At 36.9% G+C, this 16,896-nt stretch overlaps 1 protein-coding gene across 2 annotated transcripts in view; it reads right to left on the bottom strand.

Annotated features, from left to right (window-relative positions):
• The window catches only part of CEP57L1 (centrosomal protein 57 like 1), a 51,362-nt gene that overhangs the window by 14,708 nt on the left and 19,758 nt on the right, over positions 1 to 16,896 (bottom strand). For both annotated transcript variants that reach the window (XM_012805385.2, XM_023513197.1), the window contains exons 2-3: positions 617 to 723; positions 222 to 384 (exon numbers count right to left, since the gene is read on the bottom strand). In XM_012805385.2, the coding sequence (XP_012660839.1) occupies positions 222 to 381 (160 nt within the window). In that variant the 5' untranslated portion in view covers positions 382 to 384; positions 617 to 723. The remainder of the gene's footprint in view (positions 1 to 221; positions 385 to 616; positions 724 to 16,896) is intronic.

The raw sequence follows: 16,896 nt of genomic DNA, 5'->3' as shown, positions 1-16,896 counted from the left end.
GCTAATTTTATTAGGCTTCATTTTATAGCTGAAGAAGGCAAAATAAAACTATTAAGTAACTTGTCTAAATTCATAGAAACTCTGAGCAACAGAATCAAAATTAGGAGTTTTATTAAGATTAAATATACAATCATATTATTTTCTACCTAAAAATGAAAAGGTTTTATAACATAGTTTGTACCATTTTTCTAATTTTTTGTAAGACTTTATAGCAGCCTTACCTTGTCTATTTGGGCTATGAAACCCTTTAGCAGAGGTGATTTCTAAGTCTTTGGGTTGGCAAGTCTGAGATGACTCATTCTGGGTGAAGGATGGAACAAGCACTTTTTCTGGAGGCTTAAGATAGCTTCCTACCACACTATTCACTAATTCAGAATTCATTATCTGTAGAGAATAAGGGTATTACATAGCATCATTCTTTCCTATTTGAAGGACAAAACATACAAAAATTCAGGTAAAACTTTAACATAATAATATAATCATATACCATGGAGTTATATCTTTATGTACTTGATTATCACAATTTCAACTATAATAAGTTCAGCAATAAAATAAAGAAAAATGACTATTACATAAGTAGTATGACCAGTTATATTGATTTTCAATAACCATATACCTTGGGGTAAGTATGATGTGGGTGATGTAAATTTGCTGGTTTCTCAGTTGCTCTTAAGTCTCACGTATGGATCACAGTCTGAGCATCTCTCCACAAACAATGTGACTCTAGGGTTTAAAGAGAAAGTACATATTCTAAAAGACAACAGAGTGTTTAAACATAAGCCAACAATATAATCCAATTCTCTAATGTTGACTGTTGGATATTAGTATACGTACACATATTGGAATTTTCAAGGGCAATTTTGAATATGTGAAATTTCTGAATCTAACCCTTGAATAAAACACATCTCTACTTAATGCACAAGCATTTTAATCATCTAAAATGTTTTTATGTTTAAAAGCAGGAGAAAATAGAATATTTTCCAATTTCATCATGTCTAGTGGAATTGTTCCCACAAGAGATGTAAAGATAGATTCTATAGTTTGGGTGAGAAAAAAATCTAATATTTTTACATTTATGTCATAATTAAAATTTCAGCAGTAGGAATTCTTAGAATTAAAATGGCAGTTTTCTTTTTAGGATTTAATCATTTTAATGGGGCTATTTTACTTTAAATAGCATTTGTCAAGGGTCACATATATACGACATAGAAAGTACCTATCAATTTACTGATTTACTGACTTGATTTATTTGGTGCCGTATTAGGGGAGGAATAACACAATATGATAGAGTAGCTAGAAAGCACTGGTATCACAGAATTTGGCTATCTCGATAGCCCTTGTTTTTGAACTACAAATCTTAGGAGACTGTATTGGGTCCCGGATAATATAAAGTGTGGATTTGTGTTCAGTAAATCAGCTTATTGAGTAAAAAAAAAAAAAAAACGGAAGTGGGAATAAAAGACACAAAAGCTCCATCAACATATAAAAATTATAAACAAAAGAAAGACAAAAAACAAGCAGAAGTATTTGCAATGAAGGAAAAAGGGTTAATATTATTAATATACAACCAGATTTTATAAATGAGAAGAAAAGTACAAACACCATAATAGAAAAATGGTAAATGATTATAAACTATCAATTCACAAATGTGGCCAATAAATAGTAAATATTAATAATAATTAATGAAAAGCAGCTATATCCCAATTTAACGTAAAGACTGTATTCTCAATTCAAATTCTGTATCTGCCACTTACTATCTTTCTGACTTGCAGAAAAACTTTTTACCTCTCTGGGTCTCAATTTTTTTCTCTAGGTAATTGAGATAATAATATCTTATGGAGGCACTATAATTAGATAAAATTTGATAATTTATATAAGGTACTTAACACAATTTATGTCTACCCAGTACAGTTATCCTCCCATATCCACAGTTTCACTTTCCATGGTTTCAGTTATCTGTGGTCAACTATGGTCTGAAAATATTAAATTAAAGGTCAAAAACTTGTAAGTTCAGAATTGCACGGCATTTTGAGTAGTCTGATGAAGTGGTGCACTCTCCAGCTCCGTCTTGCCTGGGTTGTGAATCTTTTGTCTAGTATCCATGATGTAGACGCCACACATGTGGAAGTCACCTAGAGGCCATCTTGGTTATCAGACTGGCTGTACTTTATGTTGTAGGGCCTGTTGTCAAGTAACCCTGATTTTACTTCATAATGGCCCCCAAGCACAAGAGTAGTGATGCTGGCAATTCAGATATGCCAAACAGAAACTGTAAAGTACTTCTTGTAAGTGAAAAGGTGAAAGATCTTGACTTAATAAAAAAGAAAAAAATCATACATTGAAGTTGCAGTGATCTAAAGTAAGAATGAATCTTCCATCCTGCGTTCATAGTATATATAGGATTCAGGGCTATCTGCAGATTCAGGCATCTGAAGATCTTGGAACATATCTCCCACAGACAAGGGGGGAACGACTATACCCACTTTCTGTAATATGTGCTCAATAAAAGGCTGCCATACTTATTTTGAAAGGAAACAAGGAAATACCATTTTTTGTAAGTTCTTTTAAATGATAATACTTGATGTTGGCAAGAAAGCATGCATATACTGCTGGTAGGAATATAAACTGATAGCACATTTCTGGAAAGCAATTGAACCAGTGTGTATCAAGGGTCTCAAAAGTCCATGTTCTTGGATCAGTAATTATTGTAAGAATCTATATTAAAAATAATCAAAGATGATACAAAGATTATTAGAAAGATCACTACTTTATCATTATTTGTAAAATCAAAGTATTTGTCCTGATTTCTCCCTTTCACAATGCATGTTGAATTCATCAAGAAATAAGCTAGCTCTATCTTCAAAATGTATCTAATATATGACCAGTTGGCATAGGCCACCATCTCTATGCTGGATTGTTGTAAAAGCTTCTCTCCTAGTTCCTCCACAATCCTTCACATAGCAATCAGAATGAGTCTTTTAATATTGTGTCATCCCATGTCATTCTTCTGTTCAAAGTGTCCCAATGGCTTCCTATCTCAGAAAAAAAGATCAAAGTCCTTACAATGATTAACAAGCCATGTATTAACTGGGTCTCCCACTTTTCAACTCTCTGAATCTCCTTCAATCTCCCTCTCCTTCAGTCCTCTCCAGACCCATACTGTTTTCCCTTCTGTTCCCTTAATACCTCAAACATGATCCTGCCTTGGGAATTTTTACCTCTGGTTCCCACTGCCTGAAATGCTTTCTCTTCAGATTATTTGCATAGCCTATTCTTTCTTTCTTTCTTTTTTTTCTGAGACAGAATCTCACTATGTCGCCCTTGGTACAGTGCCTTCATGTCACAGCTCACAGCAACCTCAAACTCTTGGGGTTAAGTGATTCTCTTGCCTCAGTCTCCCAAGTACCTGGGACTACACATGCCCACAACAGCACTAGGCTACTTTTGTTGTTGTTGTAGTTGTCATTGTCGCTTAGCAGGCCTGGGCCTGGTTCAAACCCGCCAGCCCCGGTGTATGTGGCCCTAGCCACTGGCTACGGGTGCTGAGCCCATGGCCTATTCTTTCATTTCAGGTCTCTGCTTAAATGTGACCTGCTCTGCACCTGCTCACCATTCTTTATAAAACACTAATCCTGTATCCCTGCTCAGTACTTTCTATCCCCCTTCCTCCACTAATTTAGAATCATTTTTAAAATTATTTCATCATTCACTGTATCTCAACTGGAGTAATAAAATTCAGCCCATCCTCTGATTGATTGGCAAAATGTACATATTGATTAGAAATGACGCAATCATATATTCAATGATTGTTCATTTTTGATTAAATTTCAGTGAACTTGACTGGATACTGATAAGACAGCTTAATACCAATTTAGGAGATGACTTTAGCATACATCTGGTTACAAAGATTAGCAGATTTTTTTCCTTAATAACTTAAAAGAATTAATTTTTTTAATGACTTGCCATATATGAAATACATATGTATTTTTAAGAAATTATATTAATAACCAAAAAAAAAATTCTATGTAGCTATACCTAGCTTAAGAAATAGGGTTTCACTCTCATACTGTGGAAGCTCTCTGTGTCTTTTATAACTATTGTCTTGAATTTTTGTGCTACTCATTCTAATGCCTTCTAAGCCTTATCATATTTGTATGTATTCTTAACAATGTAGTTTTTAATACTGATGTTTTTTAAACTTTCTATAAATGGAATACTTTTTTATTCAAAGTATCTTAAGATTTATGGTGTACGTGAAGTTGTATGGCATTCATTTTCACTATATAGCATTCCATGGCACAAAACCCAGATCTCAGAATGCTTTCACTCCAGCATTCTTTGGTGTTGTCTTCAGTTGGGACAGTAGGGTGACCTAATTGGATGCTAGACTCATGATGCTATGGTTGTCTGGGATTTTTTGTTCTATCTTGATTTTAACAACACAGATTAGATAATATTGTTCTTAATTTATAAAGTCAGAGTTTGTTTTTAGGTTTGCCTACGAATTTTCTTTGCTTGCTGTGATGGACATTATGATCCACTACCCGTATTCCCTTTTAGAATTGTGGAATTTTCCCACAGCAGCTGAGAAAGCTGCTTGAGGGCTGTCTTTGACTGTCAGTCCTCATTGGGACTAAAATATTCTTGAGTATTTAGTAGTTAGTCCATTTGCCTAAAGAATATTGCTTTATCCAAGGTCACACATCTTTCCGGGGGCAGCCCGCATCCAATTAGGTCACCCTACTGTCCCAACTGAAGACAACACCAAAGAATCACCCCAGTCCCACAGCTGCCTGCGGGATAAGTAAAACCTTTGTTGAGTCTTCATTGCAGCTTAACTTCTCCCTCTGCCAGCTACTGCTTCCTTCCTTCCCTTGCATATGGGTTGATCCCAAGAAGAAATGTGCACACCGATCTGTCTTAGAATCTGCTTCCCAGGAAACCCAACTTTAATAATCACCACTTTCTTCCTAGATTTTCTTTCTGAGATTATGTCCCTTCTTCATAAAGTATATATTTCAGAGGCTCTTTTGGTGAGTGTCTGGAGTTTTTTTTTCCTTAGTTTTTATGTGCCTTAACATGTTTCTTTTTCACTCTCTTGAAAGATACTTTTGCTAAATATGTAGTTGTGGGTTGACATTTGTTTTCCCTCAGCATCATGAAAATATTTTATCTTCTAGCTTCCGCTGTTGCTGTCCAAAGTTAGCTTTCAGTCTATCATTCTTTATAGGTAATCTGCCTCTTCTCTCTGACAAAAAGCTCATTTCTCTATATTTGTATTGTTGTGGTTTTACTACAATGTGTTTAAATGTAGGTATTTTATTAATCCTACTAAGAATATATTGGGTTTCCTAAATCTAGAGACCCATCTATGTTAGAAAATTCTTAGCTATTACATTTTTGAATATTGCTTCCCTCTTCTTACTCTCTTCTCTGGTTCTTTATGCCAACAGGACATATGTTGAATAACTTCCAGGTCTCTTAATCTTTCATATTCATCTCTCTCTCTCTCTTTTTTTTTTTTTTTGAGACAGAGTCTCACTTTGTCACCCTGGGTAGAGTGCCATGGCGTCATAGCTCACAGCAACCTCAAACTCTTGGGCTTAAGTAATCCTTTTGCCTCAGCCTCCCAAGTAACTGGAACTACAGGTGCCTGCCACAATGCCCGGCTATTTTTTAGAGATGGGTTCTTGTACTTGCTCAGGCTGGTCTTGAATTCCTGAGCTCAGGCAATCTACCTGCCTGGCTTCCCAAAGTGCTAGGATTATAGGTGTGAGTTGCCACACCCATCTCATCTCTCTCTCTCTTTTTTTTTTGAGACAGAGTCTCACTATGTCACCCTTAGTAGAGTACGGTGGCATCATAGCTCATAGCAACCTCAAACTCTTGGGCTTAAGTGATTTTCTTGCTTCAGCCTTCCAAGTAGCTCGGACTACAGGCGCCCGCCACAACGCCTGGCTATTTTTAGAGTTGAGGTCTTGCTCTGGCTCAGGCTGATCTCAAACCTATGAGCTCAGGCAATCCCACCCACCTCGGCCTCCCAGAGTGCTGGGATTACAGGCATGAGTCACTGTGCCCAGCTCTACCTCCTGTCTTTTTTTTTAATGTGCTGTGTTATACTCTAGATAATTTCATAAATCCTACCTTCCAGTTCACTAATTCTTCTTTCAGCTATGTCCAAATAGTTTTTTTTTTTTTTTTGAAGACATAATCTGTTACCCTAGCTAGAATGTAGTGGCTTCATCATAGTTCACTGCAACCTCAAACTCCTAGGCTCAAGCAAGCCTACTGCCTTAGCCTTGTGAACAACTGGGACTACAGGTATGTGCTACACATCTGGCTAATTTTTCTATTTTTTGTAAAGATAGAATCTCACTTTTGCTCAGGCTGGTCTTGAACTCTTAAGCTCAGACAATCCTCCCACCTCAGTCTCCTAAAGCCCTAGGATTATAGGTCTGAGCCATCACACCCAGTCTGTGTCTAAACAGATTTTTTAACCCATCCACTAATTTTAAATATATTTTCCATTTTTTATGAGTTTTAAAAAAATTAATCAACTAAAAGACTAATCAATTTCCACAGTCTCTTGCTCTATCATTGTACTGTCAATTCCCTTTTAAATTTCTTTAAATATCTTAGACATACTTATTTTTTATTTTGTATCTGGTAATTTTAGAAATCACAGTTTTTGCAGTTCCGGGACTTATGCTGACTCATATTCACAATGGCTGATTTATTTACATATTTAGACTTCTGATTTTAAGCTCAGATTTATTAGATTCCAGCCAAAGCCAAGGATGAGACAGGCAGTGTTATTCAAAAGAGCAAGCATTTTTCCTAATTATACATAAGAGATGATTTATCCTTTGGGGATCCCAGCTTTATGTTGTAGTGTCCAAACTTACTACTAACAGTGCCCAACGCTCAGATTTCTTCTTCTGTCCCATGCAAGCAGGACTACCTCTGTAAAGCCTAGGTTTTGGGCCATGACAGATCAGAAGATACCCACAACGATAAAAAGGATTTTAGGACTCATTTATCCCTACGGAATTGGTTTTATTGGGCTTTCTCATTATTTACAGCCTCATATCTTCCCCTTATTTTGCTGCCAACTCAGTCATACTTTAAAAAAGATTTTTAAAGGATTTTAATCCAGAATTTTTTTCTTTGTTTTTTACCAGGAGAAGTTTCTCTAAACATCTAATTTGCCATATTGCTTGAAACAATATACTGGAATAGCTTCAGACATACTTTAAAGACAAACCAGTTTTAGAAGTAAACATGGAAGGACACTTATGCTTTAAAAAAAAAAGAGTTTATATCTTTCCATCCCAGCTACAGTTCTCAAAGCTACTCCATACTGTAAAGTTTGTTCCTCAACTGTAGTTAAGAGAATACTATCTTAATTAAAGGGAATAATTTGGTTATTCATTAATCAAATATAAAGTTTAATAGCAGGATTCAGATAACAAAGTGTATGAAAAAATCTGTAGACTAAGAATAAGTATCAGAACCCAATTTATATCCTAAAGCACACTAGTCAACTTTAAAAAATATGCAATGACTGTATAGTAACCACTGAATTCCTGAAATTCAGAAATCAGTTTAACGATTACATTTTCAATGACAATCACATACAATGTCTTAACAATAGCAGCAAGTCTTACTTTTTTTTTTTTTTTTGCAGTTTTTGGCCAGGGCTGGGTTTAAACTTGCCACCTCCAGCATATGGGGCTGGTGTTAATAAACTGATCTTTTTACCTTCAAATTGACCTATTTAACATAATTCATAATTAACATTAAAAAATACTTTGTTAAATATAAAAAATAATCATTTTTCAGCCATCATAAATGAAGGGGCAGGTGTGATTTCATTATTATTACTTTTTCTTTTCTTCTTCTTTTTAGATTAGTAATAATAGTTAATAGTTATAAGAGGGAAGAACAAAAAAACTGAGGAAAAGAAAAGGCAAAGGAAAGGGGGAGGGGCAGGGACCACAAGAAGCTCCACAACAGACACAGGCCATAAATCAGGTAAACAGCCTGATAACAATAACCAATCAGAAGTTCACACAGTACTAACTCCAGCAAAGACCCCAACTACAAAAAGACAGGTAACCTATCAAAACCTCAGGCCTCCCCAGTGACCAATAAGTAAACGGACACTGGTTTCTTCCTTTGCCATCTTCCTTAGCATTTTATTGCAACCCATAATACCCTGCGAGAAAGTATATAGAGTGCTGTGGCAACACAGCTCACAGCAACATCCAACTCAGGGGCTCAAGTGAGTCTCCTGCCTCCGCCTCCCAAGTAGCTAGGACCACAGGTGCCTGCCACAACGCCTGGCTATTTTTTTTGGTTGCAGCCATCATTGTTGTTTGGTGGGCCCAGGCTGGATTCAAACCCACCACCTTAGGTGTATGTGGCTGGCGTCTTAGCCACTTGAGCCATAGGTGCTGAGCCTATTTCAACTAGTTTTAAAAGAAGTATTTCTAAAATGCCTAACCAAGGCCGGGAGCAGTGGCTCACGCCTGTAATACCAGTTACTCTGGGAGGCTGAGGAGGGTGGATCAACTGAGCTCACAGTTCAGCCTTAGCTAGAGTAAGACCCTGTCTCTAAAAATAGCTGGGCATTGTGGTGGGTGCCTGTAGTCCCAGCTACTCTGGAGGCTGAGGCAAGAGAATTGCTTGAGCCCAAGAGTCTGAGGTTGCTGTGAGCGATGACATCATTGTACTCTATAGGGAGCAATAAAGTGAGACTCTGTCTCAAAAAAAGAAGTCTAACCTACTTACCTCCTTTTTAGGCAGAATATAGTCAACACAATTTAATCTTTGGTATGACTTAAGATTATCATAATATCATGTTAATTGTGCACAATGATAATTTAAGAGACCTACATTGATTCTTGTATTGTTTACCCCTTCACTGGAAAAGTCCAGACCCTAGATTTTAAGTTGTCTGTCTTTTCAACTCTTGCTATCTCTTCCCTTGCAGCCTGTTTTTGAGCTGTCTGGTTACTTTTTTCTAGCACAAGACCTCTTTCTAATTGGTTTCCCAATTAAGCAAATAAGAAATAACAAAGCAATCAAGTTTCATTCATTAAACATTCAGTGATGAAAGGAACAGTTCCAGGTAGTCCTTAAAACATTCATACCTTAATTATGCTACATGGAGTGCAACGAGAACCCAGAGGAGGGGCACCTAACCCAGAGCCTGGGAAGTCAGGCAATGACTTCTTAGAGAAGTTAGCTCTGAAACCCAGACAAGAAGGAAGAATAAGATTTCATAGGTAATAGAAAGTAAGAGAAAGGGTAGAGAAAAAAATCAAGTATATAGACAAAATAGCATTGTAATAATAAAAAAGATAACTCAGTATTTATTGTCTGTTTTGTATGTGAATTAACTTGTAAAACCCACATATCAATGCGACATGGCACAAATCATCCCCACTTTACAGATGAGGAAACTGTGGCACAGAAAAATTGTCTGATTCAAGGTCTACGCCCAGTTAAGCAGCAAAGTCAGGATTTGGCAGGCTGGATATAAAGTTCACAATTTTAACTACCATACTATATCTCTTATCTACACAAAATTACGAAAACAAGAAAGAAGCCAGTGTTTAAGGTGATCTTCTACAAGTAATTTAAGAAAGTTGGAAGATTGGGCAGCCAGCGCCTGTGGCTCAGTGAGTAGGGCGTCAGCCCCATATACTGAGGGTGGTGGGCTCAAACCCAGCCCCGCCCAAACTGCAACAAAAAAATAGCCGGGCATTGTGGCATTGTGGCAGGTGCCTACAGTCCCAGCTACTCAGGATGCTGAGGCAAGAGAATCACCTAAGAGGCAAGAGGCAAGAGCTGGAGGTTGCTGTGAGCTGTGACGTCACAGCACTCTACTGAGGGCAACAAAGTGAGACTCTGTCTCTAAAAAAAGAAAGAAAGCTGGAAGGTTGTATATGTGTCACAATATTGCAGAAAAGGCAGATGACACGAGATTAAGGAGTCTCGCATGCCAGGTACAGATGTTTAAATTTTATCCTGTAGGCAATATGAGCAGAGAAGTAGCATGATCACATTGCCTTTGATAAAAATTTTTGTGAGATTAAAATGGAGAAAACAACCAAAGGCTAGAAGTCCAGGCAGGAGGCTATTCTAGAGATTTATGTGAAAGGTCTTTATGAACAAAAGCAATAGAAAGGAAGGGAAAAAGTAGAAGTAATTAGGATGTTGAATTCACAGAATTTACAAGTTGGATGAGGAAATTAGTGACAAGGAGAAATAAAATACAGGTGTAGCCAAGGCAGAAAACATATCTGGGAGGATGGAGGTAGTATAATAAAAGATTCATTTCAGACATGTTTGAGGTGCTTGTAGGATAACCACAACACAAAAACAGTTAACACTCATATATTGAGCATCCTATATGCCAGGCAATGGTCAAAGAAGCTTACAGGTATGGATACATTGAATTGTCAATGCAATGCTATGAGGGATTAATTTCTTTTTACAAGAAGCAGCTGAGAAGTTGAGTAACTTGCCCAAGGCCATGCAGCTATTAAGTGGCTGAGATGGGATTTGAACCCAGGTAGCCTAGATCAGAGGGTATTCTGCCTATACAGACATGTCAACTGTACAGATGAGTTTGGCACTTCCCCATCCTCAGGTGGCATACATACAGGTGGCAGCTAAAGTCATTAGCATTCACAGAGATACAGGATATGCACTTAATTTCTAAGTGTGATACTTCAATTATTTACATAAGAATAGCTTAAGGGCATTTATTTAAAAACTGTAGATTCCTGGGCCTTACTCAAGTCCAAGGAAATAGACTCTCTAGGGATAAAGCCCAGAAATGTGAAGTTTTAACTAAGTACTTAATTGATTCATATGCAAATTAATGCTTAAAGATCACAGAAGAATTAGCAAAGAAATGCACAACACTGAGTTTATAAGAAGTGTATCTATAAGAAGAGTAAACAAGTTCTGAAGAAGGATGGTAAGTCAGGGCCCAGGCACGTGATGAGTCTTTGATCAAATCTAAGCCACAATCTACTATGACTTGTATTATATTTTTATGATCCAAAAGAAAAAAAAAATCCAAAATAGGAGGCCTCCCACATAAGGCTGGAACAACAAAAGTATTGCATTGCTATAAATGCAATACAGGGTAAACGGAAATTTACCTCAGAAATTACCACCACTCAGAAAGAAACAGCAAGGAAACTTGAACGGCTCTACCAATGTACCAAGTAGAGGGAATTTTATGTAACAGATATCACTCATCCAGCCTTGCAATCTAAATTCATAGTACCAGTATGGTACTATGGTCAAAAGCAAAATAAAACAGGCTTGGCTCCAATAGCACAGTGGTTACAGTGCCTACCACAAACACTAAGCGTGGCTGGTTCGAATCCAGCCTGGGCCAGTTAAACCACAATGACAACTATAACAAAAAAAAATACATAGGCCTTGTGGCGGGCGCCTGTAGTTTCAGCTACTTGGGAGGCTGAGGCAAGAGGATCGCTTAGGCCCAAGAGTTTGAAGTTGCTGTGAGCTGTGACGCCATAGCACTCTACCAAGGGCAACATAGTGAGACTCTGTCTCAAAAAAAAAAAGCAAACAAAACAAAACAAAAACATTTTTTGGCAGAGAATTTAATTTAAATGGTTTCAGGTTGGTAGTAGTACAAGTAACTGGCACAGTCAAATTAAATCTTTTCTGAAGTAATCTGACTTTGATCTAGGCCAGTAATGATTACAAGACATTCCCCTATTTTAGAAATATTTTAACCTGTGAAAGAAATTATGTCTTAAAACCATGAAAGTACAGTAAATGGAATATACAGCCAGCTTTTTTGACTGCCCAGAATCTTTTGGGGTGGGGCTGTTTTTTGGTTATCAAATGTCCCTCATACATAATATGATCTAGATGTTGATTTGTTTTTAAGAGAACTATAAAAGAAGACATACTACTAAAAATTATAAAAATCCTTTTCCCTCCCATCACATTTAGCCACTTTTAAAATCCTTCCAAATATAAAGTGTCTCATCCATTTTAAAAATAAAAACAAACAAACAAAAAAGCAACAAAGAGATCAGACCACTCAAACCTGTACCCTGGAGTCCAGGTAAATGCTTCCACACTCCCTGGGATTTTGAGGCTAAGTTCACCATAGGCCTTGGTAACTGTCCAGACATAATAAGACAAAGAGCAAACTTTGTTCCTGCCAAGGATGAGATTTATCCTACTCTGACATCTGATATTCCTTCTTTCACTCACAGGCCACAAACACTAGCTTAATATTTTCACTGTATCCAGAATATCTTTTTATGAAAAATCCTTCTCAATAATGCCACAGTGAAAAAAATTCTCTAAGGACTTTTATAATTTTCCAGAAAATTGGTATATTCCTAACTCAAACATACATTTTCCATCTTTTCCAAGGGTAGTATAAAGACTGCATAAATTATATACCACACATGGCTCTGGGAGCTTATAAAATTGCAAATTTCATTGTATAGCAAGTACATCATCAAATAAACTGTTAGAGCAGCGGTTCTCAACCTGTGGGTTGCAACCCCTTTGAGGGTCTCCTGCACATCACATATTTACATTACGATTCATAACAGTAACAAAATCACAGTTATTAAGTAGCAATGAAAACAATTTTATGGTTGGGGTCACCACAACATGAGGAACTGTATTAAAAGGGTCGCCACATTAGGAAGGTTGAGAACCACTGTGTTAGTGGAATACAATTGCTTTAGAGTAAAAATGAACACCAATTGATCCTGCAGAGAGTTCCTTAATTCAAATGTGTGACTTACAAATAAACCAATTATATAAACAACGACTATTAGTTTCTTTCTGCTTTAGTGAGTGATGGTCCTCAGAGTCCTACTCCTAGCACAGTCCTGCTAGAGCAATTGATCTAAGAATTCTAATCTGACTCCCATCTGCACCACTCCCCACCAGAGCACCTCTTTCACTCAGGAAAGCTGTATCCTACCCAGGAGCAAATGTATACGTGTGCGTATGTTAGGTATGTATGTGAGTATAGGAATTTTCTACAACTACTGAAAGTGAAGTAACATTTCCTACATCCCTATCTACAATTGAAAATTATACTTTCCTACAAAATAAGGGAATAATAGTTCTATATGATACTACTTTTCTAACCATTTGTAACAATATTGTTTCTATGTGGGTCTGTGGAAAATCCACTCAACGTCAATGTCAACCTACTCAGTAACTTTTGAGATGAAATCTGTTAACACAATTTGAATACTATATCATATTTTTTAAAAGTGACCTATAACCCCATTGTACAGAAACTCCTATTAACATGTTTTTAAAAAGTGATATATTCACAGGTAACAAAATTTAAACTTCACAGAAAGGCACAAAATAAAAAGTACTCTCTATTCACAGGCTGCTGATTCCCAACTATACCTCCTGCTTTCCCCTCTCTGAAGATAATTATCAAGAACAGTTCTTAAGAACAGAAAGTATCAATAAAACAATGATTTAAGCACTTTTCTTTGGCAATGTTTCTATCATATACATCAATCAGCAGGCACTGGCAGGAAAAGGTTCATCGGATTCTAGAAGCACGGCAATCTTTTCAGTTAGAGCGCCACTGGTTCATTCTTTACCACTACGTCTCTCTCGAGCTGCAGCTTTCTCTTGGATTTAATGTTGATGGACTAATTCTTTTGTTAGGCATTTCCCTCTTTATTCCTATGGATTTGGGGACAGGACTGAATCTACACTGTGGTCTGATTAAGGAATATGATATAATGACAAGGATTCTGGATTGAGTCAGAAGACCTGGGTTCTTCCTGTTTCCGACACGTACACAGTGTTTAATCTTAGCTAAGTCACTTTCTTTCTCTTAGCTCCAAAAAATATAAAGCATTACATAAATATACAGTGGTAGAAGTGGCAGTAATAATAAACTCTTTATGAAAATTTCAATTTTTTTAGAACTGAGCCTTTACAAATATAAATCTCTAGCATAAACTCCTTTTTTTCTGTAATAATTGAACATCCTATATTTCTCCTATTTTTCTAATTCTTTTGAATTGTCAAGGTTTCCATTGTCCCTAATAAGCAATGTGATCCCTCTTTGAATTTAAAATATGCTTATTCTTGACACTAAATTATTACTGCCTTTTTTTTTTATTTTTGAGACAGAGTTTCACTATGTTGCCCTTGGTAGAGTACCATGGCATCACAGCTCCCAGCAACCTTAAACTCTTGGGCTCAAGCGATTCTCTTGCCTCAGCCTCCCAAGTAGCTGGAACTATAGGTGCCCACCACAATACCCAGCTATTTTTTGGTTGCAATTGTGGTTGTCAAGCAGGCCTGGCCCGGGCTTGAACCCGCCAGCTTCGGTGTATGTGGCCAGCGCCCTACTCACTGACCTATGGACGCTGAGCCAATTACTGCCATTTTTACAACTTTAAATTCCTAGAAGTGTTACTTGTGTGTGGACTTTTGATAACTTAATACATTTTCATGTTTTCACTCCTCCTAAGGAGCAAATGTCTCTGCAGCCTATAATTTGAGAAGGCAGTAGTACAGCTAAGTAGTTAAGGGACAAGCTCAGCAACAAGACACCTTGAGGATAAATCCTATGTGATTCGAGGTAAGTTTCTTTAACCTTTCTCCTATGTATAAAATAGGAATAATAAGACTATTTATTTCAGAATATTATCTGCAATGAACCAACGTATTCAGGTACTAGAATAGATCTTCAGGTACAATAAATGTTAGCTATTATTGATATCCAAAAACTTTTATTTTGGGGGTTGTCTACACCAAATTTTGTCAGTAAAATAACTGATGTGTATGTTACTGAGAAACCACAAAATCCTTTTGAACTACCAAAAACTAAAATTTTCAAGTATTTCTTAACATTATGTTATACTATATTCCTAATGTCTCCATAAGTAATTCATAAAGAGTAGAGTATGTGACTCTTCACAATGTGGAATGTTTGATTGCTAACAATATTTAACCTACTTATATTAACTTTATATTACTATGCACAAACCCAACTTTTATACCTAATGCCTTCCCTCGGTCTTGTCCTTACTTTCCTGCTACTGATCCTGCCTCACTAAAACTCCTTTACTGAAGCTCTAGAGTGATCTATGTGATCCAGCCATGTCACTTCAGTGCTTCAGAGTCTTCAGTGACTGCTCAGTGTGTTCAGAGCAAAGACCAAGTACCTTGTCAGGGCATATAGGATCCTGCAAACTCACTGTCTACCTAGGTCTGTTCTCTGGCCCCTACTAACTAAACACATGTTTCCAGTGTTCACATTGTTTCTTCTTCCTAGAACATTCTTACCTATTATGAAAGACACAGTTTATTAGTTAATCTGTTTATGAAGCTTTCCCTTTCCTGGCTTCCTGAGGCTGGGCTAATTAACTTTCTCAGAGAACTATCTAATATAATATCATATAATATAATATTAGTATAATGTAACAATCTGTTCATATCTTCCTCATTAAACTGCAAGCCTCGAGAATGAGAATTAAGTCTCATTCATCTTTAAAACCTTAGCACCTAATTCAATACTTAATAAATGCCTGCTAAACGGAAATGAGTTAAAAGCCACATGGAGCTCCATGATAAATCCTACTGAAAAGTCATCTCCGTACGTGTATAAGGTAAAAGGAACATGTCTACACCACTTACATCAGAGAGAGGGTTTCAGTTCCTGACAGTAGTGCCAGTGCTTTTTACTCTGTGAAAAAGGAGCACACTTAAGTTTGTCATTAATATTGCTGTCCTTAGTACTGACAGCTTAAATTCATAATTTCAATTCTTATTCCTATTAGCAAGCTGCAGTATCTACAGTACTATACTGACCATTTAACCCTTAGATCTGAGGTGAAAAACTGTTACAAAAGGCTGAAGTAATCTATTGATGGGCTGAGATGTTGACAGGCCGCACAGAGACACCATTAAGCCCTTCCTTTTTTTTTCAAACTAGTCTTGTTGGCACAGCTGTTAAGGTCTTAACATGAGAAACAGCATATGTTGTTGAATGTCACACAGAGCGCCAAAGGACAAAACCTGATTTTCCTGGTTAGCTGAGGTAGAAGTTAATTAATTGATGAAAATACATTTTACTTAATATGCATCTATAAAAATATGCACGTCCCCTGAAATGTTTCAGTCCTTCATTAGTTTCCATAGCTGACTGTGTCAAATGTTGAAGTGCTGAGAGCCTCACAGCCAAAACAGAAAAGGCATAGAGAAGACCGTAAGACCGTATGATGGGCAAACCTAATAGATTATTGCTCCTATGAACTTCCTTTGGATCCACAGAGGTTGCCTGTGATTGTATCTGGCATAATTCTCTTCATTTAATACTGAAATGATGTTTCAGTAAAGCTAAGGTTTGGAATCTTCATAATTTTTAGTTTTCTTCCCATTTCAATTCCAATAATGTTTGCTAAGTGTCTATCATGTGCCAAAATTTGTGCTAAGAGCCAGAGTGGGAGAAGAGGTCACAGTCTCAAACAAATGCAATGCCTCACCAACTTGGCTCTTTGAACTTGTTCTACGCTAGTAAAAATTTGCTGCTTTACAAAAAGTGGGATTGACTCTCCAACGTTGCTTTCATCACGGTAGTTGGCCCAGTTTCCCAGACTAGCCCTGACTAAGACAGCTCCAGTCTCTTTTTATAATGAAGGATTGTAGAATGGTAAAGCCAAAAGGTACACCCAAACACATTCAAAATAAGTTCAATCATAAATCATATTCTCTTATGTATATGAACACAGTAATTATGTTACGGTTGAACCTCTGTAAGTTGATCACCCAAGGGACTATAACAAATTGGTCGAGTTACAGAGGTAGTCAACAAGGAACTTGGCCTAC

This window comes from Otolemur garnettii, unplaced genomic scaffold (assembly GCF_000181295.1).
Source record: "Otolemur garnettii isolate 467f Iridium unplaced genomic scaffold, OtoGar3 scaffold00002, whole genome shotgun sequence".
Classification (NCBI taxonomy): Eukaryota; Metazoa; Chordata; class Mammalia; order Primates; family Galagidae; genus Otolemur; species Otolemur garnettii.
The sequence above is the reverse complement of the archived record's forward strand: the minus strand, read 5'-3'. Positions and strand labels throughout refer to the sequence as shown.